The sequence below is a fragment of the Prionailurus viverrinus genome, chromosome D2 (assembly GCF_022837055.1).
Source record: "Prionailurus viverrinus isolate Anna chromosome D2, UM_Priviv_1.0, whole genome shotgun sequence".
Classification (NCBI taxonomy): domain Eukaryota; kingdom Metazoa; phylum Chordata; class Mammalia; order Carnivora; family Felidae; genus Prionailurus; species Prionailurus viverrinus.
Window position 1 is genome coordinate 47,221,846 of NC_062571.1, and position 25,599 is coordinate 47,247,444.

The window sequence follows — 25,599 nt, forward strand, 5'->3', positions numbered from 1 at the left end:
AGTACTAAAATCTTCACCACTCTGCTCCCAATGCCTCCCATAGTGCCCAGCATGTAGTAGGTGGTCAAGAAGTGTTGCAGCCTATGATAGTGAAAAAAAATTCTTCTTCTGGAAGATAAATTTGACCTTGTTATTTTTAGGATTTTTGGGGGAAGTGGATAGGAAGCAACAAAATCATCTCCAGTTAAAGAGAACTTTAGGAACATGTCCTGAAATTCTTTTTAAGCATCGCATGGAAGTCTAGAACTGAATGCCAGAATTTTGAGTCCCATCCATGCCCCAATTCCTGGGTGAACGAAGCATTTGGTGAATACGATTGCTTACTGCAGCAAATAGTATGTCTCTTTACATCCGTTTTCTCTCAAATCTGAATTTCCTTATTTTGTAGCTGGAAGCCAAACATCTGGAAAAACAATCTGGCTCAGAAACCAGTTGCTGGAGATGCTGTTCATTGTAATATCTTCTTCCCAACTTCATCTGTCCTCTGAGTAAGTAGTTCCAGGAAGAGCGATTTGGCATGGGGTTGCCTCATACAGGGTGCAGTATTAAAACCTTTTCTTAATGAAAAGTTTAGCATCTCTGAGTCGGTTTTCGGCAATGTGTTTCCTGCACCAGTCAGAAACAAAATTATATTCTCTCCACCCAATAAAGCAGACCTTGCCCTAAGATATTCTGATGCAAATGTGAAATGGGCATGAGTAAGTCAGAACAGATTTGGTATAATTACAATAAGCTCTTTTTGTCACCATAGCTGTAGTGTAATTGTTATTGTTTTGGCGGTTGTGACAATCACTGATTTTGATGTCCTATACTTGGCAGAAAATAGAACGGAGAAATGGTTAGCCTAAATAACATCTATCAAGGAAAAGGCTTGCCAAATTCTTCTGCTATTTACTGTCAGTTATTTAGTTATTTTTCCAAGTTGGAAAAAGAAGTATCTGCCTTCAATTAACTTTTAAAACAATGTGTAACCATGAAATTCCATTAACTCTCTCCCACTGACTGCCTGCTTTATATCCAACTCCAGAGTCATCCATTCAACCACTATTTGTTGAGCACCTACTGTGTGTCAGACCCTGTTCCTCGCTCCCAGACTGCAGTGCTGAGGAAGTCGGTCTAGGTCCTTGCTCTGCTGGGTTGGCATTTTACTGTGTTTGTGTGTTTGGGGAAGGGAGGAATGCTGTGGGGAGTTATCCCTCAGTAAAATGGCCTTGCAAGTAGTGTTTAAGAAATCTTTGTATTTCTAGAATCAAAACATGGTAGAACTGGAAGATGCCTTGGAGATGAGCTAGTCCAACCCTCTCCTTTTTCATCTTTCTGAATGAGAATATAGGGTAGTGCTTAAGTACCAGGGCTCTGACGTCTAGACCTCCTCGGTTCAAATCCCAGCTCTGCTCTCAGAGACTTTGGGGAGGTTATTTAAGTCCTCTATGCCCTCTTCTACTCATCTATATGAGGATAAGAATAGTACCTGCTATGGATGGAAATTAATATGTGACTAGCCCCAAGCATGGTGTCTGGGACACTATAAATACTCCATAAGCTAAGTCTTCTCATCGTCATCATCTCACCATCACTGCCCTCATCACCATCATCATCCTCATCATCATCAAGGAGAATGACCAGAGCTCATCAAAAGCTCTGCCAAAGTCAGCCAGTTAGTAAACAGAAGAGAGGGCAGTTTCTTGACTTCTAGTCCAGGGGCCACAGCCTCGCTGCCTAGTCTGGCAGTTGGTGTTGAGAACCCTGCCTAGCAAAGATGGGCCCTTCTCTGGTTCCTAGAGGCAGAGTCCTTTGCTGAGCCATTGCCCCTGAGGTTTGGTTGCCACCTCCCTGCCCTCCAGTCCCCTCTAGCAAATCTGTATTCTCCAAACTCATCATTTTAAAATTCATTTTTGAAAGTGACAGTTAAAATGTGTTTTTTTTTTGTTTTTTTTTTTTTGCCTAAATTGATACAGATGCATGAATACTGGACTATTCCATTTAGATTAATTTTGATCAGTATATCTGAAAAGGGAGTGACTTAACCATTATGTGTTTTATGCAACTGTATTGATGTAATTAGATGGGTGGCTGGTCAGCCCCTGCAAGTATGAATACTAGTGGGCTAGGGCTCTCAAGAAGCCTGTGCATTTTTACATTTGTTGGTACAGTTTCCAATTGCTTTGAAGAGCTTTGGCCAACTTACATTGCAGTGATTCATAAACATGTTCAGCCATTTAACAGCAACTTTGCCAGCATTTTAGTTTACCATTCTTTAAAAATATAACATGTACTTCACTGAGTGATATCCAGATCAACCTTAATTTGCCTCTCCCAGGTGACTAGCGAGGCTGGAAATTATTTGTATTTTCTGGATGTGTTGTTTGCTCATGGACTGAGAGATATTTTATTGCATTTTTTGACCCCCCCCCCCAGGACAAAGGAAGAGATGTTTTTGAACCTGGGGCCTGACTGGTTCCTGCTCCTTGTACAGGGCCACCTGCATCCAAGCACCACGGTGCTGGGGTTGAAGCTTCTGCTACACTTTTTGGCAAGCCCCTCCCTCCGCGGGCGATTTAAAGAAGGCCTGTCTGGGGGATCCTGGGTGGAGCGCAGCTTCGAGGGAGTGGACATTGTGATAGGTGAGTGTGCAGCCTTCTCCAGGAGGCAGGACACCTCCTCATCCTGGGCTGCAAGTGAGGACTGGCCAAACTCCTTCCTCTAGGGGCCTTCATGCTCTCACAGTAGGATCACCTTGACCTCTGATCCCGATCAGTCCCAGTCCCCTCTTACTTCCTTGTCAAGATCCCTTTATGTCCTGACTGCTTTGCAGACATGGGGGGCTTCCTTCCATTCCTCAAGAGCTCCTCAGCTCTTTTCCTCTTCCTGGGATGTTGCCCCCAACCCACAACACCAACATGGCTCTCCTGGATAGTATGGGTTCATCCCTCAGGTCTCAGTTCAAATGCCACTTCCTCCAGGAGAAGAGGGTTCCCCTTGAATTAGGGCCCCTCTGTTATACTCTCTTTGCCCCTATTACTTTTCTTTATGGTGTTTAGCACAATTCACAAGCAAATATTTATTGGGGCCTTTAATTCCATAATGTCCTTCCCTACAACTACATCGTAAGTACTTGGTGAGGGTCTCGGGTTCTGTATATTTTGTTGAAATGCTATGTCCTTATTGCCTAATACAAAGCTAGCCTTTTGCCTCTAAGGTGGTAGGCACTAAGTATCTGTTTCTGAATGAATGAATGAATGAATGAATGAGTGTGTCTGAAATAGGGAAAGGAACTCTTATTGAATACTTTCTTGTGGTCATGTGTGTACGACATATATTTCTATCTGGCATTTCTATGGGATGGGTAAGTGGCAGGGAATCCCTTCATGTTCCCAGTCCCCACCTTGACCAGAAGCAACAGCAATTGTTCTCAATTGGATTTTGTGCCCCTTCCACCTGATCAATAGATAACCTGAAGAGCCACCCTGCCATGCCTGACCAGAGCCCCTGCCTGCTTCCTGGGTTCCGCATCTTGAAAGACTTTCTGGGCCACCATGTGCATATTCCAGAAGTCTATCTCATTGTGTCCACCTTCTTCCTGCAGACGCCACTTACAGAGCTGACGGACGGGCCCAAAGTAGGTTTTTGGGGTACCCCTGGGATAGAGTGACATACCTGGTCTCATTCCGTGTGACTGAGACAGTTCCTTAAGACTCTCCACCTCTACCTCTATCCACTTCTTCCAACTCATATTGTGTTCTCACCCGCTTCCTTCCCTCACAGAGCCACTCCCTTGTCTAGCTCTTCAGGTACTCTGAGTTCTTGGGCTTCTGCCTCCCATCCTCCCTGCCAGCAGGTCTCTGTTTTTATCAGTCCCACTTTTATCAGTCCCCCTTCTGGACATGGCTAGAGAAGTCACATGATCATGGGCATGGGAAGGGAGAGGGGTTGCTGCCACCACAGAATTAGGACCTCAGTTTATACCTTCTGAAATAGTGTGTCTCTTGACCTTAGCGAAGTGCCTTGATTCCCCTGCATTCTAGAGTAAACCATATATGCTCTTCAGACTTCTGCTCCAAAGCCACCCTTTGCTCCAATGACTTACTTCACAGTGGGAATGGAGGGCCCCAGAGGGAGGTACTGCTTTGGTACCCTGCTCTCCACCACCTGGTCATGCCATGCCCCTCTTCATCACCTTCTCTCTGTTGTCACTGGCAAAGGGTAGTTTTTCCAGGCTGATCTGGATTCCTTCCACTCCTTTCCTGAGTGATCTCACTAGTAGTTGACCCTTCTTTTTCCTGTACTTTCAGGATCTTCTTTTCTATGGACTCTTTCCTCAGAGACCATAAATATGGTGAACTGTGTCCCACCTAAAACCAGAAACTGACCCCTTGATTCATACTCCTGGCCAACTGTTTTCCTATTTGTCATTGTCTTGTCCTTCCTTAGCCACCTCTCTCCTAAGAGGAGCCTACACTCATGACACATAGCTTCTCACCGTTCACACACTCACTCACTCATCCAGGTCTTCATGAGCTCCCATTCCTGCGGGATCCGGTTCAGCATCCACAGCCAGTGCCAAGACCCTTTGCGATGGGGTGTCTGACTTGTCTCTCCACCCAGCTTCCTTGCTTACCTGCCCTTTGTGCCGTGAAACCCCCGAGTCACCTCCCCAGTAAGATCAGCTGCTTTGTGCTTGCCTCCCCTGTGCCTTTAATGAGTTCTTACTCCCATGTCACTTGCCTGATGAGGGGTCCTCCTTCAAAACACAGCTCAGATGCCACCTCCTGATTAGATCCCTGGGCATGGGGAACCACTCCCTCCTGTGTGTCTCAGCACACCTTTGCCTTATATGACACTGACACAGTTACGTGATTTCCTATCTCCTTAGCTACTGAGCACCTCAAGAACAGACTCCACTTCTTACTCACCTTCCTGGGCACCTGACAAACAGCAGATTCAGAAATTGTTTCTTGGTCTCAATTGAGTGGAGTTAAACTGTGCGGAATAGAAATTGGGGGAGGGGCATGGCTCTGCAAATAGAAGGCTAGAAAATCCACCTCCCTTGCATATCCTTATATTTGACCTACCTAAATCTTGATATATGCTAATGGTATTATAGATCGCCCTTCAAAATAAAGTTCTTAATATGCTGTGCTAGGTTCACCGAAACCGTGCATTTCTATTTCTCCAAGAACGTGTTGTAGGAAACAAACATCTGCTGAATGTCAGGACCCATGATAGACGTTTTACAAATTTTATTTCACTTGATATTTATAATGATCCCATGGGGTAGAGAATGCAATTTTCATCTTACAGAGAAGGAAACTGAGTTGCCAAGAGGCTGAATAGCTTGCACAAACCCAGCTTTGCAAGAGGCAAAGTCAGATTGCCCTGCTGGTCAATTCCACATTCCCTCTGCTACATTCTGCACTGTGCTCAAAGCCTTTGAATTCCTCCTATGTCCTCTGTAATTGCATTTACAAAAATTCATTGAAGTTGATTGGGACCTCAAACCAAACAAAAGAGCTAAACTTGATGCAGGTTGTGTGGGCCTGCAGCATCTTATAGGAGGAGTGTATTTATTTCCCTCACACGCCACTGAGTGAGCTGAAGTTCTACGTATGGGCCAGCCACCTAGGCTGTTACTATGCCGTTTCGTCTTTCCCACTCGGGCCCCCTGAGAAACATGATGCACTGGCTGGAAAGCTGGTCCCACTGGCATGCAGCCATATGTCTCTCTATGGTCCTTGCCCCCTCTTTCAGGACAGCCTGGATGCCATGCTTCAGTGGCTCCTGCAGAAGCACTACAGTGAAGAAGTCCTTCGGGTTGGGCTGTGCACTGAAGGTGCCCTGCTGCTTCTGGAAATGCTGAAAGCCACCATGAGCCAGGTGAGACCCATTCCTTACATCTCACGAGGAAGGCTCTGATGGGAAGACAACTTTGGAAGGGTCACCTTGACTTTTTCCAGCAGCTTCCTGGTAATGCTGATAATTAGCAAGTGTCATTCAGGATGCCTGACAGAAGAGGTGTGGGGGTTCCTAGTGATAATTTAGGTGCTCAGTGAGAAACTCAGCCTACATGTCCCCAGTGGAGTTTGCATGCTCTGGCTGGAAGACATCTGTTTTCCATTTGTTTAAATATTTGAGTTCCTTCACTGGGAGATTTAATGCTTTCAGTCAAGAGAACATTTCTGAGCAACTGATTTGGGTCAGGAGGGGGTGGGGACTGGTGGGGGTGGAAAGGGACCTGTTCCTTCAAGGAGCTCACCCCACTGGGGCAGGCGGGCCTCAAACACGAGGGAGCTGTGAGGTAGAAACCTGTTAGAGAAGACAGATGCCCACCAACTACTTACATGACACTGAGCCCCATCTATTCATGCCTTCAAGGTCCATCAGAGGTAGGTGGAGAGGTTATTTTCAACGTGGAGGCAAGTGTGAGGGGGTGAAGGCCATGAGGGCTGTGAATGGGAGTAATTATGAGCCAGATCAACAAGAGCTTGCATGAAAGGCTGAAAACGTCTGACTTCATTCTGTAGACACCAAGGGTCTTGAAGGAGGCTTGATTGTATGTAGGGAAACCTTATTGCTTCTGGGAAGTGATTCATGCTTACATTTACAGTTTCAACAAAAGACAAAGATGGAAAGTAAAAATCACCGTAATCACACCCATCCAGAGATAACCACTGTGAACTTTAGTGGAAGCTTCTCCCACACACCTAAGATTATACCACGTCCTTACAGAGGACAGGGCCACATAAACCCCTCTTGCCTTTGTTTCCCAAACAAAGGAAATTTATGTTCTTTCTCAAAATGTTCATTGTTGTAAAAAGTCTGTAATGAACTTTCTTGAGCTGATCAGATCCTTTTTCTCTCTAGTTTGATGTTCTCCTTAGCGTGAATTCTGAGATGTGGGATAGTGGGTCAAAGTGTCCTTCGTGTTTCTTTTGGATGGACTTCTCAGGAAGGATGCATTAGACATTATACATACACCTCCCTCCATCTACTGTGTATCCTGCCATCTTGTATGGGGGTGCCAGCCCAGTCCTCGCAGCCTTAGCAACACCGCCAAACTGGTGATTTCATGCTTGAGTTCTCTTGTGTTCAGTATTAGTGAAATTGCTAGCATTTTTTCATATGCTTATTAACCATCTCCATTTATTTTTCTGTGAATTGCCTCTTTGAATCTTTTGCTAATTTTTCTCTGTGTGTATGTATGTGTGTAATTATGGTAAGAAAGTACAGATCATGCTTTTTGCTCTTTTTAAAACCAGGAATGTATTTAATTTTCATTGTATACTCTATTAGCATGTAATTAGGTGATCGGCTGCTTTTTTCTTCTAACCACTTACGTACTGTGAATTACATCAACAGATTTTTTGCATTTTTGCAAAGATTCACTGAGTTCCTCTGTTCTTATTCTTTCAGTATACTTCCTTATTCTGTTTGTAACTATTTTATTTATGACTTTGAGTTCATGTTTATAAATGATAGCAGGCTGCAGTTTTATTTTGTTGTATGTGTGTCAGGTTTTGATATCAGTATCATGCTAGCTTTTAAAAAAACTTGTTCTTTTTTTTATTCAAGAAGATGTTAAATCCATAATTCTTATATTATTTAAATTATTCCTATGAAACTTCTTGGGCCTAAGTTTTTTCCATTATTGCTTTGTTTAAGCTCTTAAATGTCTCTGACCTTGTTTAGGTAGTAGATATTTTATTCAGCTTGCACAAACGGTCTCTTTTAATTCATTTAATTTCTGTGTTATTACTTCCCCCTTCTTAGTCTGTATGTGTAGGCTCATGCTCTCTTTACCCCACCCCTTCCCATTACCTAAGGATCTGGGGACTTGAGGATTGATTTAAAGAACCAACTTCGGGTATATTCTCCTGATATTTTTCTGTCTAGTTCTACCATTTTGATATTTAGCATCCTCATTTTTTTTTTTTTTTGGCAGTTTTCTGGAGTTAATGCGATTGCAGTTTTAAAGACCTCTTGACTCGCATTTTTCTTTTCTTAAAATTTTTTTAAAAATTCAAGTCAGTCAACATGCAGTGTAGTATTGGTTTCAGGAGTAGTTTCCCAAGAAGTGCCCTCCTTAATGACCATCACCCATTTAGCCCAGTCCCCCACCCACCTCCCCTCCAGCAACCCTAAGTTTGTTCTCTGTATTTAAGAGTCTCTTGTGGTTTGCCTCCCTCTCTGTTTTTATCTTAGTTTTCCTTGCCTTCCCCTATGTTGATATGTTGTGTTTCTTAAATTCCACAGATGAGTGATGTCATGTGATATTTGTCTTTCTCTTTCTCTGACCTAATTTCACTTAGTATAATACACTCTAGTTCCACCAACATTATTGCAAATGGCAGCATTCTTTTTGATCTTTCATTTTTTGATTGCCAAGTAATATTCCATCATATATGTGCATATGTAGTGTGTGTATATATATATATATATATATATATATATATATATATATATCTCACATCTTCTTTATACATACATTCATCAGTTGATGCATATTTGGGCTCTTTCCATAATGTGGCTATTGTTTATAACACTGCTATAAACATTGGGGCGCACGTGCCCTTTCAAATCATCATCTTTGTATCCTTTGGATAAATACCTAGTAGTGCAATTGCTGAGTCATAGGGTCGTTGTATTTTTAATTTTTTGAGGAACCTCCATACTGTTTTCCAGAGTGGCTGCACCAGTTTGCATTCTCACCAACAGTGCGAAAGGGGTCATCTTTCCACTCATCCTCGCCAACGTCTGTTGTTTCCTGAGATGTTAATGTTAGCCATTCTGACAGGTGTGAGATGGTATCTCATTGTGGTTTTGATTTGTAGTTTCTCTGATGATGTGTGATGTTGAGCATCTTTTCATGCATTTGCTATCCATCTGGATGTCCTCTTTGGAAAAGTGTCTATTCGTGTCTTCTGCCCATTGCTTCACTGGATTATTTGCTTGTTGGGTGTTGAGTTTGATAATCTATATCTTTATAGATTTTAGATACTAACCCTTTATATGATAGGTCATTTGCAAGTATCTTCTCCCATCCCATCAGGTGCCTTTTAGTTTTGTTGATTGTTTCCTTCGCTGTGCAGAAGATTTGTATCTATTTGCTCCACGTCCTGGCCCATGTCTTATGTTGTCAGTCTTTTAGATGTTAGCTACTCTGCTGCGTGCATCTATCCTTTGGAACAGACAGCATTATGTCCACTGCGCAGATATAGAAACCAAAGCTTACAGGGATTAACTCAGGCAGGGTCACAGAGTGAGGGCACAGTGGACGCATGTGGGTCCGGCATCAGCATTACAGTCCAGGTCACTGCCGTGCCTAAGAATCTTCAGGGGTCCCTTCTGCATAGTGCATCAAATCCACATTCCTCTCCCAAAAATCCAAGTCTTATATGTGACCTTAACTTTCAGCTCCTGTGCTGGTCACTGTGAAAATAAACCTGAAGTGGTATAATGTTTCCTTCAATCCTCAACAACAACCTTCTGCAATGGGTCATATTGGGATCCTCGTTTCGCAGAATGGGGGCTGGAGGGGTTAAGGAACTGGTCCAAAGCTACACTATCAGTAAGTGGCAGAGGCAGCATCCGAACCAGGCACACTAACTCCAGAAAAAGCCCTTGGAACTCTGAGCTCTGGCATCTCCCATAAATCTGACATTGTGCTCTAAGAACCTCCATAATTATTTGCTAGATGCAGGTGACTTCGGAAGCAGTGTCTCTGTCTACCTGCTTAGCGCAAACCAGACTCTCACCAAAATCCTGTGAAGGGGATTTTAAACTGCTCTCTAATGGTTCCATGCATGCTGCCTTTGTTTCCACAATTAGGTTTGTCAGTTCCAAGTCCTTGGTAGCTACTTGGTAAACATGACATCTTAACTCAGGTACATACAGCCAGGACTCGAGGCAAGCCGCTGGGAAGATGAGAAGCCACAGATGGGGGAGGCTAGGGCTGAGGAACCTGACATCCACCTATAACATCTGTAGGAGGAGGCTGAGTCCAATTCAGTCTAGTTGTTGGCGTGGCGCCATTGTTGGGTGACTCTAATATTAAGGTTAGTAAATTTTCAATTTCCAGACTATCCATTCAGGATATAGCAGGACCTCAGGCAGCCACCGGACATACTGCAGCTGGAGTCAGTCTCCAGACAAAGTGACTGGTCATGACTGCTCAAGGGAACTGGCCTTCAGTGTGGCACTCGTGTGCAGCCAAGATGGAGGCTCGGCCATATGGCCAAGGCCAAGTTCTGGTGTGCTGGCAAACAGGTGCCCAGATCCCCTCGGGATACTGGATATCAGTTCAGCATAACATGGTCCATTCCAGACCCCTGGCTGGTGGGGAAGGGGCTCCTCAAGACCTGCCAACCTCAGACAAGGTTTGTACCGATATTAGCCAGGGTAGGGTCTACAGCTGGAAGTATTAGCACTGGGCTGTGGAAGGCTGGAGTTGACTCTTACTGGCAAGTTCCTTGAACACAGAGGCCGTGTCTAACCACATACAGGTAGTATAAGGAAGACAGCCAGACTTTGTAGCCAGATTGCCTGGGTTCAGTTCCTGGCTCTGTCCCTTACCTGTCAGGTGACCTTTGGCAAGCTACTTAACCGCTCTGTGCCTCTGTCTTCCCATCTGTAAAATAGAAGTAGATGTAGAACTTACTTCAGAGGGTTGCTGTGAGGGGAGAAGAGGAATGTGTGTGAAGCCCTTGGAACAATGTCTACATGTGTTAAACCCTTCCCCAGCTGAAGACCGGTATCCCTCGCTAATCCATTGACTTAGGTGTCTTGCAATTAGGCATCTTGTTGAAAGTCTTAGAAATGCCTAGATTTCAAATCCTCTGGCTCCCCTGCAGCCATAGTCATGCTCCCATGCATCTCCTCTTATGAAGTATGTCTTCAGCCCTCAGCAGGCTCCGGAGATGATGCCTGGGAACAGACCTTCCCTGCCAGCGTGCTGCACTTCCTTGGCCTTGTGCACAGCACCTACCCCCAGGACCCTTCCTGGCGGGCCCCGGAGTTCCTCCAGACGTTGGCTGCTGTCACCTTCCCTCTGGGAACCCACAAGGTAGGACACGCCACTGCCCTGCCCAGTGAGAGCAGGGGTGAGTGCCATCATGCTTCAAGGGCGAAGGGCAAAATTCCTCCCTACCTCCACCCCAAGTTAAAATACATTTTAAGGCCGCTTGCCTGAAACATTAAGTAAACAACTTGGGTAATTTTCCTTTTCTTGGCTGAGATGCAGCTTGAGTTCTGAGTTCTGAGATTCAGTAATTTTTTGACTTGTCAGGAGTCTCCGTAATGAGAAATTTGAGGTAGACGGAATCCAGTTCTATATGGAATATCCCCACTGCTAAGGTGAAACAAGTTACATCCCAGGAGGCCAGTGGCCCATGCACCAGCCAGGGGACAGGGAACAGGAATGTCCCGTCTTCTGGTCTCAGGACCCTCATCCTGTTTGCAGTCCACGACTCAGGACTCCGTGCAGTCAGAGGGTTTGCTGAGGGCTCAGCTTAGAGCCAGACAAGCTGATGTTGGAAGGGCAGAGGGCCAACTGGGTCCTGAGAACATGGTGTGCATGTAAGCCACAGGAAGAGGGGCCCAGCAGGCCAAGGGAGCCCAATGGGCTCGGAGCATCTAGGAGCTGAGAGGAGCAGGTAAGGACAGTGTGAAGGGAAGGCAGGGGCAGGAGAGGAAGGGCAGGCAGACCTCCCCTCATTGCCCCTACCACAGTGCAGTAGGAACCTGAGACCGCCCAGCAGGGAGGGTGAACTATGACGCCTGTCTCCGAATCCATAGCCATAGCTAAAGAAACATGTTAGAAAGCATGCCGTGGAAGGTTTAGAAGGTTTAGAAGCATAAGTGGGAGGTTTAGAAGCCATGCCACGTGCCGTGTGGGTGTGTAATATTTGCCCCATAATTATTTGCTGAACAACCAGATGAATGAACAAAAGTGCTCTCTTAGTTAATCCTTTCTAGAAGTGTGTTCATGGTGACAGACAGCATCTACTGAGCACCTGCAGCAGTCCTGAGCCTGGTGCTTGGGTTAACCATACTAGCACCCTGGGCGGGTGGTGTCTGTAAGAGGAGAGTGAGATCCAGAGAGGCCGAGCGGGACTGGCCAGTTTCTGCTGTGTTTAGTGGGAGCCGTAAGACCCATCTCACAAAACGGTTGAGAGAATGAAACTGGCTATAGTTTACATGATTCACGAGTGACAGAGCCAAGATTGAAACCTCACTCTCTCACCCCAAGGCTCATGTCCTTTGCATCAGTCAGTTTAAAATACAATTCAATGGGGGCGCCTGGGTGGCGCAGTCGGTTAAGCGTCCGACTTCAGCCAGGTCACGATCTCTCGGTCCGTGAGTTCGAGCCCCGCGTCGGGCTCTGGGCTGATGGCTCAGAGCCTGGAGCCTGTTTCCGATTCTGTGTCTCCCTCTCTCTCTGCCCCTCCCCCGTTCATGCTCTGTCTCTCTCTGTCCCAAAAATAAATAAACGTTGACAAATATACCTTATAAAAAAAAAATAAATAAAATACAATTCAATGGCCAAATAAAGTTTGAGTAACTAGCTTTAATGAAAAAACTAAATACAAAGATTAGAAGATTTGCAAGAAGATAAAATGGTTTGGTGGGCTAATACCAACTAAAGGAACATATGGGGAAAGTAAATGCTAAAAAAAGATGCAATAAAGAGCAAAGGAAGTCACTATGGACAGCCCTGGAGAGGTGGTGGATGGGACAGAAGCCAGGTGCCCCTAGGCCAGGCAGGGAGGAAGGACAGTCCTACAGACCACCCCTCCCCAACCCCCCAGACTGGGGCCTCTGGAGGTGGCCGGGACCCCAAAGTCCACGGCCTGACATTCTCGGCCCAGGTCCCCACCTCAGCTCCTACACCCACAGGCCAGGCTTGCCATCTGCCTGCTAAGTCGGGGTTCCAGCCAGCCGCCTGCCCACAGCTCTGGAGCACACTCTGACCCGGGGCTCTTCCTCCTCATACTCAACAGTTTCTGCCTGGGGGCAAGCCTGGCCCAAAGTCACCTCCCCAGTGACTGCAGATGAGCCAGACCCTGTCTTGGGGCTCCTGGCTCCAGTGTCAGAGCACTTATCCCCACACCTCCTAGCCTTGTCCCAGCTCCAAGTCAGCTTCAAGAGGCCTTTGTTGTACAGAAAGTGTGACAAGCCCTCTTCACGCAGAAGGCTGGTGGCCACAAAGCTTTGATATGCTGTGAATATATATGGCATCTTTCCAGTCAAGGCCGCATGGAACTAATTAATGCAGTCACCACCTCCCTAGGTGCCATTAAATTCATTTTATGGCTTAATTAAGAATGGCTGTGTTAATTTTATGAATGAGCAAAGGGAGGTGCTGACAGATGAATGTGCATGAAAAGTTCATGGGCCAGGAGTCAGAAGCCCCCAGCCGTATGTCCTTGGGTGTGTCATTTGGCCTCCCAGCGTCCCCATGTCTTCCTGGACGCATCTGAGCCGATGACCCCTGCCTCATTGATCTCCCAATATTTTTATAAACATAAAAATGAGAAAGTGAAGGCCAAGGTGCTTCAGGGACTTGGATGCCAGGACTTGAGGAAGTCCTGCTTCTCTCACCTGAGGGTCCTGTCTGTCGACATCAGCCGAGCCTGGCAGGCAGTAAAGGTGAGTGAGGTCTCCACCAGGAGGTGGGAACAGGCTTTCTTGACCATAGTTCATGGGCCCAGGCCTTGTCATATGTGCTGTTCTCTCATTGTATCTTCACATGTCTTTGTGGGTCCTTTTCATCATTGCCACGTGGCTGATGGTGAGCTGTGGCTCTGAGGAGGGGAGTGGCCTGCCCAGGACACACCCTGGGCTTCATTGCTTACCACTGCAGGCCTCTCTTGCTCCATGCTCTGGTTCTTTCCATGGCTCCCACCTATCTCGTGTCCAGAGACCATAGCCCGCCACCTTATAAGCAGTGGGACTCTGGAAAAGTCTCTTTCCTCCTCAGAGCCTTGATTTCCTTATGTGTTAATGGGTTTAATAAGAATCCCACCTGTGCACACCTCAGAGGTGAATGTGAAAGCACTTTGAGGCGGGGCGGGCTGCTCATGCTGGGATTCTCTTGTCTTTGAGGAGCCCATGAGTCAGCCTGCCCAGAACGCCAGCAACCCCGGGGTTGCGACTGAAGGCGACAGCATTGCAGAGGGCCTACAGGCTCCTGCCAAGTCACATCCCGCCCGGAAGCAGCTGAGGGATTTCACGCAGCTGCTCTTGAGGGAGCTCTTGCTGGTGGCCTCCAATCCCAAGCAGTGGCTGCCATTGGAAGTGCTCCTGGAGGTGAGTTGGAAAGGGTGTTGTTGGGCCACGTGCTGTGGGAACAGGTCTGGGAGGGCGTGGGCACCACAAGGGCAGGGTATGCCCAAGGAGACCTGAGAGCTGATGTCTTTTGAGAGCTCACCTAGGTCTGTCGGTGAGCCTCCTTGGCTGGTGGTTGAGAACATTTTCTGGGACAGCAGTGATATGGTGGGAACCACAGACCCTTTGCACAGCAGGGAAGTCACCAAGCAGCATGTAAATAGATGGAAGAGGGCAGATTTTAGCCAGATTCCCAGAAGGAACCTGAAGCAGGGGTTTTGTGGAAGTGACTTACCGGGGGCTCTGCTTTCAGGGGAAGCAGGGAAGGAATGCAGAAGGAGATGGGGGAGAAGCTAGCTAAGAAATGGTCTCAGCCACAGCCTGGTCCCACGGGGAACACAGGTGTGCTATGTGTGTCCCAGAGTTGGCCTCACCTTGAGGCATCTGCCTGGTAGTCATTGCCTCTGGGTGTTCCACAACTTGCTTCCTCCATCCAGCAAGGGGGCGTCACCTCACCGGTGAGGCAACTTCATCAGCAGAGGGCAGTGCCCTGGAGAAGGATAGTTGTGAGCTCTCTGCAGCCTACACTCCCAGCAGATGTAGTATTAGCATATGAGCTGGTGAGCACTAAGTGAACATGATGGTCGTGTGGCCACTCTCTCAGTCCCCAGTATGCTTCCAGGCTTCTCCAGACAATGCCACCAGCCAACAGAAACGGGATTTCCAATCTGAGGTCCTGCTTTCCACCATGGAAATATTTCACACGATGAGTGGAGGCAACATGCCCATGCTCAGAGGTGAGTGGGGGTGACTTTCTCCTCCTTTATGACACAAAGCTTCTGGAAGCTGAGCAGGAAAGCCAGTGTGCCCACCAGCTACTGACCCAGCCCCCGGGTCACAATGCTGCAGTGTTTCTTAGGAGCCATGGGAAGATGTCCTCCACTTGCATGCCAGCCCCTCCATGACTCTGTGATGAGACCTCCCAAAAGCTGCCTCGAGGCCCCAGGGGAGGCATGCTTTCCACTCTCCATGACACCCCTGCCATCACTGGGCCACTCAGAGGCAGAAGGCCTCTGAGCTAAAATCAGTTCTCCTCTGGCTTCAGTAGGATTGGCCTCTTCCCATGAGGGAAGTCAAGATGTCGACTGGAATTTAACATTCTTCTGCTCAGCATCTTGCTCTCTGCACCCAAGACTGGGCACAGCAAATGTTTCTTAAATGGACGAACCTGGATGAAGACACTGCCATTGCCCCTAAGAAGTTCAGACTGAAGCTTCCTTCAGAATACTTAGTTCCAGAGAAGCTGTACCTTCCCAACAAGATTAAACAAAAGTCCTCTCTGTGGTTTCTGAGCCATGGAATCCTTAGTGACATGGCTTACTTATCTTCTGGACTCTTCCTTGCCCCACAACGTGGCAACCCTGACTTTTGGTCTTTCTTGGGGAAGGGCAGTAAGGTAGAGCAGTGAAAAGCGTAAGCTTGCTATTCCCACTTCTGCTCTTGGCTCTGTCACTAGATGGCGATGTGACTCAGGGCAGGTGCCTGAAGCTGTGAGTGAGGATGGCAGTTGTGGCTAACTCAGGGGGTCGTTATAAGAATTAGCTGAGACCATCGCATCCCCATCTGAGCACAGTGCCTGCCATGATGGTGAGCACAGACAGTTCAACGTGGCAGCTTTATCCTCTGTCCCTTCATCCTCTGTCCCAACAGGGCCTCGGGTCACCATGACAGCCTTCCCATTTACCATATGCCTTAAATGCTCCTCCCCTTCTCCCCAAATGCCTACTGGAAGAAATGCTGCTCCTCGTCTGCCTTCTCCCCACTTGGTTTATATCACTGACTACACTGTTAAAGACCTATTTTTTTTTTGAGAAAAAAAATGTGTGTACATCGGGCACCTACTGTGTGTAAGACCCCGTTTTCCAGCAACAGGGTATACAGAAGGTTACAATGGGGTATACAGAGGTGAGTGAGATGTGGTTGGTTACCGTGAGGGGCTTGAAGACTGTCGTGGAGAGAAGACCATTTGAAGTCTGATGATTTCTCAGACCTGGTCTGTGTCCTCCCACCCCCACTCCCAGGCAGTAAAGAGCCTCAGCCGAATGCAGAAGCTGCTTTGACTCCTTCACTCGCGAGCATCTCCTACTTCACCCAGAAGCTGGTGGAGAAACTATACAGTGGGATGTTCTCAGCTGACCCCAGACACATTCTTCTCTTCATCATAGACCACATCATGTTGGTAAGAACCCTGGGCTGGCCATGGTGGGGCCATGGTGGGCCATGGATCTGGTCGGTCCAGTTGGACCTGCTGTCCTTCCTGGAAATAGATTCCATGATGGGTGAGAGGAAAGAGGACCTTGATGGCCCAGGTAGCACCGGGTGGATGTCGAGTGTCCTGCAGGGCTCTTACCTCAGGCCACCTGAGATCCATCTCAGTGACTGGGAGCTGCAGCCCCCTGTGCTGGCACCTGAGCAACAAAGGTCCAAAAAGCTCTTTATTTCCAAAAGACTTATTTCATTTCATTTTTTTTTTTAATTTTTTTTTCAACGTTTATTTATTTTTGGGACAGAGAGAGACAGAGCATGAACGGGGGAGGGGCAGAGAGAGAGGGAGACACAGAATCGGAACCAGGCTCCAGGCTCTGAGCCATCAGCCCAGAGCCCGACGCGGGGCTTGAACTCCCAGACCTCGAGATCATGACCTGGCTGAAGTCGGACGCTTAACCGACTGTGCCACCCAGGCGCCCCTTCATTTCATTCTTAATATGCACCTCCATGGGTCACATGTGGGCTTTCCTGAAATTGCCACAAGAGTACTTTTTCCTAGCTCTATTATTCCCGCTGTGCTCTCCTTCCTTCCTCAGATGGATCTACATACACACCCACACGTGCAAATGTGTGCCTATACATACACCTTTAGACGTAAGCATGTGTGTGTACATGTGCACGCGTTCTTTATTGTACATGTGTGCACACACACAGAATCACACTCTCAAAATTCTAGAGTTGAACCCTTTACTTTGTCCTCACCTCACATTCTGGGAACCTTTCCTGACAAGTGGTCATTCAGTCTTTTTTTGAGCCCTCCCTGTCTGAGGAGCTCATGATGATGTGAGGCAGTCCCAGCCAGTGGGGCACCAGTGAATGCTGGAAAGCTGAAATCTGCCTCCAGAAACTCCTGCCAGTCATTCTTGGCATGTCCTCTGCAGCAGAACCCAGGGGGATTCATGCTTCTTAGAGAGGGTGACGTCAGTGTCCCCAACACCTCTGTCTCTGCAGTCAACCCCAGACCCCAGGACTGGGCCTTGGCACATTTCCTAGGGCAATAGTCATTCTGACTGATGCACATTTCTGGGCAAGCCCGAACAGAATGCATTCAGATGCTTTCTCAAGAAAAACCCCAAGATGGGAGAGATATCCCTTGTCGTCTCTGAGGGGATTAGAATCAGATTGTTGGGACGTTGTGTTGAGAAACGAGGGAAGCCACTGAGGTCCCTCTTACTTGGCTCAGGCCACTTTGACAACATTATGGGCTGGGCAGCTGAACAAAAGACATCCTTTCTCACAGTTCTAGAGGTTGGGAAGTCCAAGGTCAAGGTGCCAGCAGATCTGGTGTCTGGGGAGAGCTCTCTTCCTGGTTTGCAGATGGCCATCTTCTGCCTGTATCCTCATGGGCTGGAGAAAGAGAGGAAGCAAGCTCTTTCTTGCCTTTTCTTATAAGGGCACTAATCCCACCATGAGGGTTCCACCCTCATGACCTACTTACCTCCCAGAGACCTGACCTGGGGTTTCAATATATGTGTTCTGGGGGGATGCAAACATCCAATGAATAGCAGCTCCCCAGTGTAAAGGGAGTGGGTGCCCACTGGGACTCAGAGTGGGTGCCCACTGGGACTGATGTGCCTTCAGGGGGTTCCAGGCCAGACTAAGCTCCTCACACATCCGTCATCCTTCTCTCCTGCCCACTGCCTGTGACTCTCACAAACCTCAACCTCAGGTTGACAGATGTGACCCATCTGAGGAGCAGGACAGGATGATGATAAAAACATAAATCCCAAATTCCAGCAGATTTAAATAAAACTTAAATTCACTGGTATAAATTCTTACATTACGATGTAATTCTAAGAGAGCAATCTATAGTTAATGAATGATCTCTCTAGTAGACTGAAACACTTTGCACATAGTTTTTGGCTATGGGGTCTTTTGTTTTTAAAAATTTCTGATTTGTTCCTATTGAGATATAATTACCATATAACAGAATATAAGTTTAATGTTGATTTGATACATTTATATATCGCAATAGGATTACCACCATAGTGTTAGCTAACACCTCTATCAAGTCACGTAATTATCATTTCGTTTTTGTGGTGGGAACAATTAAGATCTGGTCTCTTAGCACCTTTAAAGTTTATAAGACAGTATTATTGTCTATAATCACTATGCTGTGCATTAGATCTCCAGGACTTTTTATTTGTTAGTTATAATGAAGCAAGGAAACCAAACAGATGGATGGACCAATCAGTGTTAAGGCTACAGATCAGGACCTTCTGCCTTCCCCCTCTAAGTTTCTCATGTACTACAATTTGTTGGACTCCCATCTCTGTTACATGATACAGTGGTTAAGAGAACGACTCAATGTCTGATGTGGGTTTGACCCTTGCTGACCACTTAAGCTCTCTGACCCTCAGCCTCCTTATCCCTGAAGTAGGATAATCTTAATGCTCACTTCATTTTATTATGATGTTTAAATGAACAGTTCATGTTCATGGATGCAAAAATGCTTAACATGATCCTGGGGATATTGTAAACACTCTCTATATAAATACTATTAATAGTTAATAATATATTTTAAAAATTAGACACTATAAATAGCATGTTTCATACACTGAATGCCAACCATGTTACCAGTATTTCAGAAATTTCTGGTTCCCATCTATTTTTTATAATATGATGGTGGTAAGCTTTTCATTTCTTTTATTTTTTTTAACTTTTTAATTTTTAATTTTAATTTTTATGTTTTTAAAATTTCTTTTCAGCACAAGTTTTTGATAAATCTATGTTTTTGAATTTACTTTAGTGATCATTCGCTTAAATAGAAGCTCAGAGGTAGAGGAAAGTAGCCCTGTTTGAATTTCAGATCATGTCAACTTTTTGAAATCCAAAAGAGATTCTAAGATTGTATCATTTTCTCAGTTAACTGGGTTAGCATTTAAACTCACAAAGTGTTCACAAGTATGCGTGTGTGTATGTGTGTTTATTTTATGACACAGGTCATCGAGAATGCCTCTTCTCCAAGGGATGCTATCATTAGTGCTTTGTACAGCAGTTTAAATAAAGTCATTCTTTACTGCCTGTCCAAGCCCCAGCAATCACTCTCCGAATGCCTTAGTCTTCTCAGCGTCTTGGGCTTCCTACAGGAACACTGGGACATTATCTTTGCCACCTATAATTCCAACACCAGCTTCCTCCTGTGTCTCATGTATTGTTTTTTGCTGCTCAATGAGAGAAGGTAAGGACTGCTTACTTGTTTCCTGCCTACTGGTGGTCAATGCAGAGAACAAAGCTTTAGAGGGACACTTGATTGGGGCCAATACAAATGGTATATATATCGGTTATCTGGTTGTCCAAATTAGGGGCAGTGTTTGATAATCTGTCCATGTGACTGAACAGCAAGAATCATCATGGATTAATAATTTACCCCTTTTCCACAATTCTCAGGTTGTAAGATATCTTATTGATTTCATTTTAGGGGCAGAAAGCTCGACATTGAATATACACATTGATTTTATGATGCAGCCAGATTTTAGAAATATTAACATTTGATAAATGCACTCTTAGAATGGAAAAATATATAATAAATTGTATCATGCAAGGCGGGCATAATTTTCTTACAGAAAAAATTACACACACACACACACACAATTTGTGATATAAAATGATATCCATAAGTACACTTGTATAGGAAATACTAATAAAAATAAATTGAAATAAGTTTAGTTAAATCCTTTTCTTGGAGTCCAAAGTTTGAAATATGTTAGATTTTTCTGTGTATATGCACTTTCTTTTTTTTCATGTGTGAATATTCTGTATCAGCAGTGCCTTGGGATTATATGCTTACAAATGCTATCTCTCTCTTTTTAAAAAATGTTTATTTACTTTTGAAAAAGAGAATCTCAAATAGGCTGTCAGCACACAAAGCTCAACGCGGGGCTTGAACCCACAGACCGTGAGATCAAGACCTGAGCCGAAATCTAGCTTAACCGACTGAGCCACCCAGGTGCCCCATAAATGCTATCTGTTACTAATAGAGCCATGTTGCGCGTAGAGGAAAGGTGGGCTATGGGATATTACACTTTGCTCTTGTCTTTGTGTTGTTGTTGTTGTTGTTGTTGTTTTTATACCAGTACCTATTATATCTTACTACTTGAAAAAAAATCCAAAAATTCTGTCAAATTGACTATTGGATGTTACAACACTCTAGACTTGATTTGTCTTAAAACTCCCTGGGAATCACTGCAAAACACTCCTAGCCCAGAGGAGGCATTTGCTATTTTATTTGTGTGAAATAAAAGAACCCATTTTTGGTAGATTAAATTGGGAGGGTCTTCTCTCTTGTTTGTATTTTAAGAATTAAGTCTATCCATATTGGAAGCATAGGTAAGAACGGCAGATGCCACTCTATGTGTATGTTTGGATTTCCACCTTCCTCAGATCCTCTGGGTAGCTAAATGGCCTTAAAATCTAAAGGGACTTTATCCTAGAAATTTCAAGAATGGATATTCTCATATAATGGTATATTTTCATTTCCTTGTTTGTCGTTTTTGGTTCAATCCACAAACATGTACTGAGTGTCTGTTCCGCTTGGTTGATTGAAGGGGCCCAGAGAAGAAGGCATGTGGACATTAACATGATTGAAGGGGCCCCAGAGCAAACGGTTCATGGGAAACCTAATATGTAAACCCCTATGCCTGCACTTAGAACCAGCTACGTGATGTGCAGAATCCTGCAAAAAATGCAGATGTGTTGTTCAAAATTTACTAAGAATTTCAAGACAGGGATAGCAGAGTCCAAGCATGGGGGCTTTCTGAGTGTGGACCCTGTACAACTGCACAGGTCACAGGCCCATGAAGCTTGCCTGGCCCCTTCCAAGTGGGATGAGATCAGGGCCAAACAAAGGTAGAGGTCAATACTTTGGGAGTCTACAAAAACAAATGACCAGTCCTGATGGTTGGGAAACCAGGAGAGAGTTCAGGAGGCCTGCTGGGAGCCTGGATTAGATTTAAGAAAACAAGAATAAAAAAAAGTTTTCCTACTTTCCAGAATGCTATTGTATAATATCTGTCACAGAAATTGCCATGACATATTTGCTTTAACTTGATTAGACAAGTTTTTCCAATTGATATGTATTGAGTTTAGAGGATGATTATTTGTAATAAAGAACAATGGAATGATCTTAAAGAAACTGGAGTTTATAGTGAAAAATCTCTTGTCTCCTAGTTATCCAGAAGGATTTGGACTGGAACCCAAGCCTAGAATGACTCCTTATCATCAAGTCTTTCTTTCTCCAAATGAAGAAGTAAGAGAAAAAGGAGAGGAAGACTTCCCAAGTTTGAATGATGGTACATGTTGTTTGTTGTTTATTTTGGGGAGAGTGGGTGAGTGGTGCTAACTTCTGGATTTCATTCTTCAGCTCTGTGAGACTTGGTCAGACTAAGAACTTGGTGACTTACTAACATTCTAGGGATTTCACCATAAGTTGATTTCACTTCTCAGGTGGTCTCTTGAATTTTCCTTTGGATCGCTAGATATGGAACTGGAATGTCACCTCCTCTTGTTCAGTCCTTTACCAAGCTCTCTCTCAACTTTCTTCTCTAGAAAATGGAGTCAATAAACTCATTATTTCTATGAGATTTTTGGCTTGATTGAGTTCATTTTTTAAATTTGCTTACATCAAATCAAGTAAAGGTGGTTGGCAATTTGTAAAAAAAAAAAAAAAAAAAGTAGCAGCCAGATCCATGTGTTTAGAAATTGCTCTTTTTAAATGAAATCTGGCCATTTGCAACAATGTGAATGGAACTGGAGGGTATTATGCTAAGTGAAATAAGTCAGTCAGAGAAAGACAGATATATGATTTTTACCCATCAAATTCCATATGTAGAATTTGAGAAATTTTTACAGATGACCATAGAGGAAGGAAAGGGAAAATAAGGTAAAAGCAGAGAGGGAGACAAACCATAAGAGACTCTTAAATACAGAGAACAAACTGAGGGTTAGTGGGGGTGGGGAAAGTAGGTGATGGTCATTGAGGAGGGCACTTGTTGGGATAAGGACTTGGTGTTGTATGTAAGCAATGAGTCACAGGAATCTACTCCTGAAGCCAAGACTACATTGTATGTTAGCTAACTTGAAAATAAATTTAAAAAAGAGGGGTGCCTGGGTGGCTCAATCGGTTAAGCCTCTGACTTCAGCTCAGGTCATGATCTCGCGGTCCGTGAGTTCGAGCCCCGCGTCGGGCTCTGTGCTGACCGCTCAGAGCCTGGAGCCTGTTTTGGATTCTGTGTCTCCCTCTCTCTCTGACCCTCCCCCATTCATGCTCTGTCTCTCTCTGTCTCAAAAATAAATAAACGTTTAAAAAATTTTTTTAAAAGAAAATAAATTTAAAAAAGAAATTGCTCTTTTAAAAAATGTTTATCTATTTTTTATTTTTTAATTAATTAATTTATATTTTGAGAGACAGAGAGAGTGTGATCAGGGGAGGAGCAGAGAGAGAGGGTGAGAGATAATCCAAAGTAGGCACCACACTGCCAGTGTAGAGCCCAGTGGAGGGCTCGAACTCATGAACTGTGAGATCATGACCTGAACTGAAACCAAGAGTCGGACGCTTAACCAACTGAGCCACCCTGGGACCCCAAATGTTTATCTATTTTTGAGAGAGAGTGAGGCAGAGGATCCAAAGTGGTCTCTGTGTGAGAGCCTGATGTGAGGCTGGAACTCATGAACTGTGAGATCATGACCTGAGCTGAAGTTGGACACTTAACCAACGGAGCCACCTAGGCGCCCCTAGCTCTGCTCTGTTTTGATCTAAGAAGCTTCAGCAGACTTTCTTTCACCATTTTGGTTTGTTGACTGTGCCACTCACATTGTGATACCAGATAGTAGGCACAAGGGCCTCTGTTTTTTGGTCACATAGGTGCCCAAATCCAGTGCTTAAAACTCTCATGAGTGTAAAATATACTCTGGCGTACTGTTAATTACAACATAAATATTTGTATTTTGGTCTAGCTAGAAGAGTGGACCGAGCAATATCCATCCTTCTAGGGTGGAAAAAATAGACTGTAGGGGCTGGTACTAGAGGAGTGACTCAGTGGTTCAAGATCCAAGGGTGTTTAGGCAATGTTCAGGGGCATAGCAGGTAGAACTGCCTGGTAGATTGGCTCATATCTGGGCAAATCCAGGGCATTGAGATTGGTGGGCAGTGGGAAGCATGATGCAGTGCCAGGAAAGAGGACTGGCTTGGGTCCTAGGTCCCTAGGCACAGTCTTGGGTTTGGTGTCCATTCCTTTGAGGGCTCAATATAGAAGGTACATTGGAAGGAGCTGTTGGGGGTGGTATTTGGTTACCTAGAGCTTACATAAGTATTTTTCCCGTTGGTATTTAATGAAACTTGGGGGTGGGAGAAAGAGATTTCTTGTGCCCATCAATCGTGTCTCCCAGCTCTGAACATATGAGGCAGACAGGACCTGGTGGTGGGCAGTTAGAGGTGGGGGAAAGGCCAGCTCACATGGATGTTGGTAGCATTGTCTACATACTGACTGCTTTCTGGCTGGAAGTTGCAAAGCTTGAGTGATATTCAAGACTGATGCAATAAAAGCAGCCGTGATACATCATCTCCGGCCTTTGCTGGGACAGGCACTGAGGCCATCCTGATTGTGTGATATACTCTCTCTGTTAGTCCAGCACAACATCCAAAAGACAGTGCGGACCCTGTGGCAGCAGCTCGTGGCACAGAGGCGGCAGGAGCTGGAGGACACCTTCAAGATTGATCTCTCTGTGAAACCTGGAGACAGAGAAGTGAAGATTGAAGAGATTACCCCACTCTGGGAGGAGATGATGCTCAAGGCCTGGCAGCATTACTTAGGTCTCTGTCCACTTGGCTCCAGGGAACAGAACTGCTGAGTCTCATAGATGTGGACTTGCCCAAAGTTCCACTCAGGGCCCAGAGCCTTTTCCACCCAGACCTCCTCTCTCATCCCTTTGGTGGGGATTACTGAAACCTCATGCATCTTTGAGTGTGAAGAATGAAAGCTGCTTTGCATCTTGGGTGAAAGGAAGGCCAGAGGTGCAAGCAGATTGTAGTAATCTCTTAGAGAGTGTGCCATGTCAGAGCTAGATGTCTAGCTCTGTCTACCATGTCTAGTCTAGAGCTTAGGATTCTAGGTCCTGTCCTTATATTCACCTACCAGCTTTGAAACCTTGCCACCAAATCACGCAGTGACCTGGATTCCCAGGTTCTTCATGTTTCAAGTGAGAGTTTTCATCCCTAAGATATTAATTCTTGCATTCTTTCAGTGATTCAGCATTTCCCCCCTCATATGAGTTATTGCACCTGCAGGAATGATGTTTTAATTTTGTTTTTATTTTTTTAATTGTTTGAAATATTTTATTTTTAAGTAATCTCTATACCCAGTGTGGGACTTGAGCTCACAACCCCAAGATCGAGAGTCACATGTTCTACCGACTGAGCCAGCCAGGCACCCCTCAGTTTTGTTTTTAAAGTGGTCATTGCTCTCGAATTATGGCTCACATACTTGTTTGAAGTCTTCTAGCATCACAACATTGACAGTGACTCAGGAGTTAGTTACTTCCATGTGTGTCATCCCAGACTGCCCGGCGGTATAGAACTTTCATTTATCGGCTTTCCAAATTAACCCTGGAAAATGCGTATGTATGTACATGCCTATGTATATACATGTGTAGTTTGAGGTCAAAGTGTCAGATTTCATTTCAGGGAAAAGGTTAATAAAATAGGACGTATATCCCCATGCACATGTAGTGAATAAAATGGTGAGATGCACCCCATGCTTACAAATGGCTCTCTTGTTGCCAACAATCATATACAGAAAATTCTCTATGTTTGATGGCCTGTGTTTGAAACACATAATCTTATTTACTCTTCATGACACCAGAATGAGGTTAGACGCTATTATTCCCAGTTTGCAGGATGAGGACACTGAGGCTCAAGGACTTAACTAACTTGTCCAGCATCTCACTTTGAGT

At 45.1% G+C, this 25,599-nt stretch overlaps 1 protein-coding gene across 9 annotated transcripts in view; it reads left to right on the forward strand.

Annotated features, from left to right (window-relative positions):
- The window catches only part of WDFY4 (WDFY family member 4), a 291,014-nt gene that overhangs the window by 120,796 nt on the left and 144,619 nt on the right, over positions 1 to 25,599 (forward strand). For 6 of the 9 annotated variants that reach the window (XR_007145177.1, XM_047824339.1, XM_047824338.1 and 3 more), the window contains 11 exons: positions 389 to 488; positions 2,419 to 2,624; positions 3,450 to 3,619; positions 5,749 to 5,874; positions 10,895 to 11,059; positions 14,101 to 14,304; positions 15,005 to 15,119; positions 16,404 to 16,561; positions 19,593 to 19,831; positions 21,820 to 21,941; positions 24,275 to 24,460. Coding sequence is in view for 6 of the 9 variants with exons in the window: in XM_047824339.1 (XP_047680295.1) it covers positions 389 to 488; positions 2,419 to 2,624; positions 3,450 to 3,619; positions 5,749 to 5,874; positions 10,895 to 11,059; positions 14,101 to 14,304; positions 15,005 to 15,119; positions 16,404 to 16,561; positions 19,593 to 19,831; positions 21,820 to 21,941; positions 24,275 to 24,460 (1,791 nt within the window). In the remaining 3 variants the exon portion in view is untranslated. Of the gene's footprint in view, positions 1 to 388; positions 489 to 2,418; positions 2,625 to 3,449; positions 3,620 to 5,748; positions 5,875 to 10,894; positions 11,060 to 14,100; positions 14,305 to 15,004; positions 15,120 to 16,403; positions 16,562 to 19,592; positions 19,832 to 21,819; positions 21,942 to 24,274; positions 24,461 to 25,599 lie in introns of those variants that run through there. The other 3 variants (XR_007145178.1, XM_047824342.1, XR_007145179.1) reach the window with 3 other exon arrangements.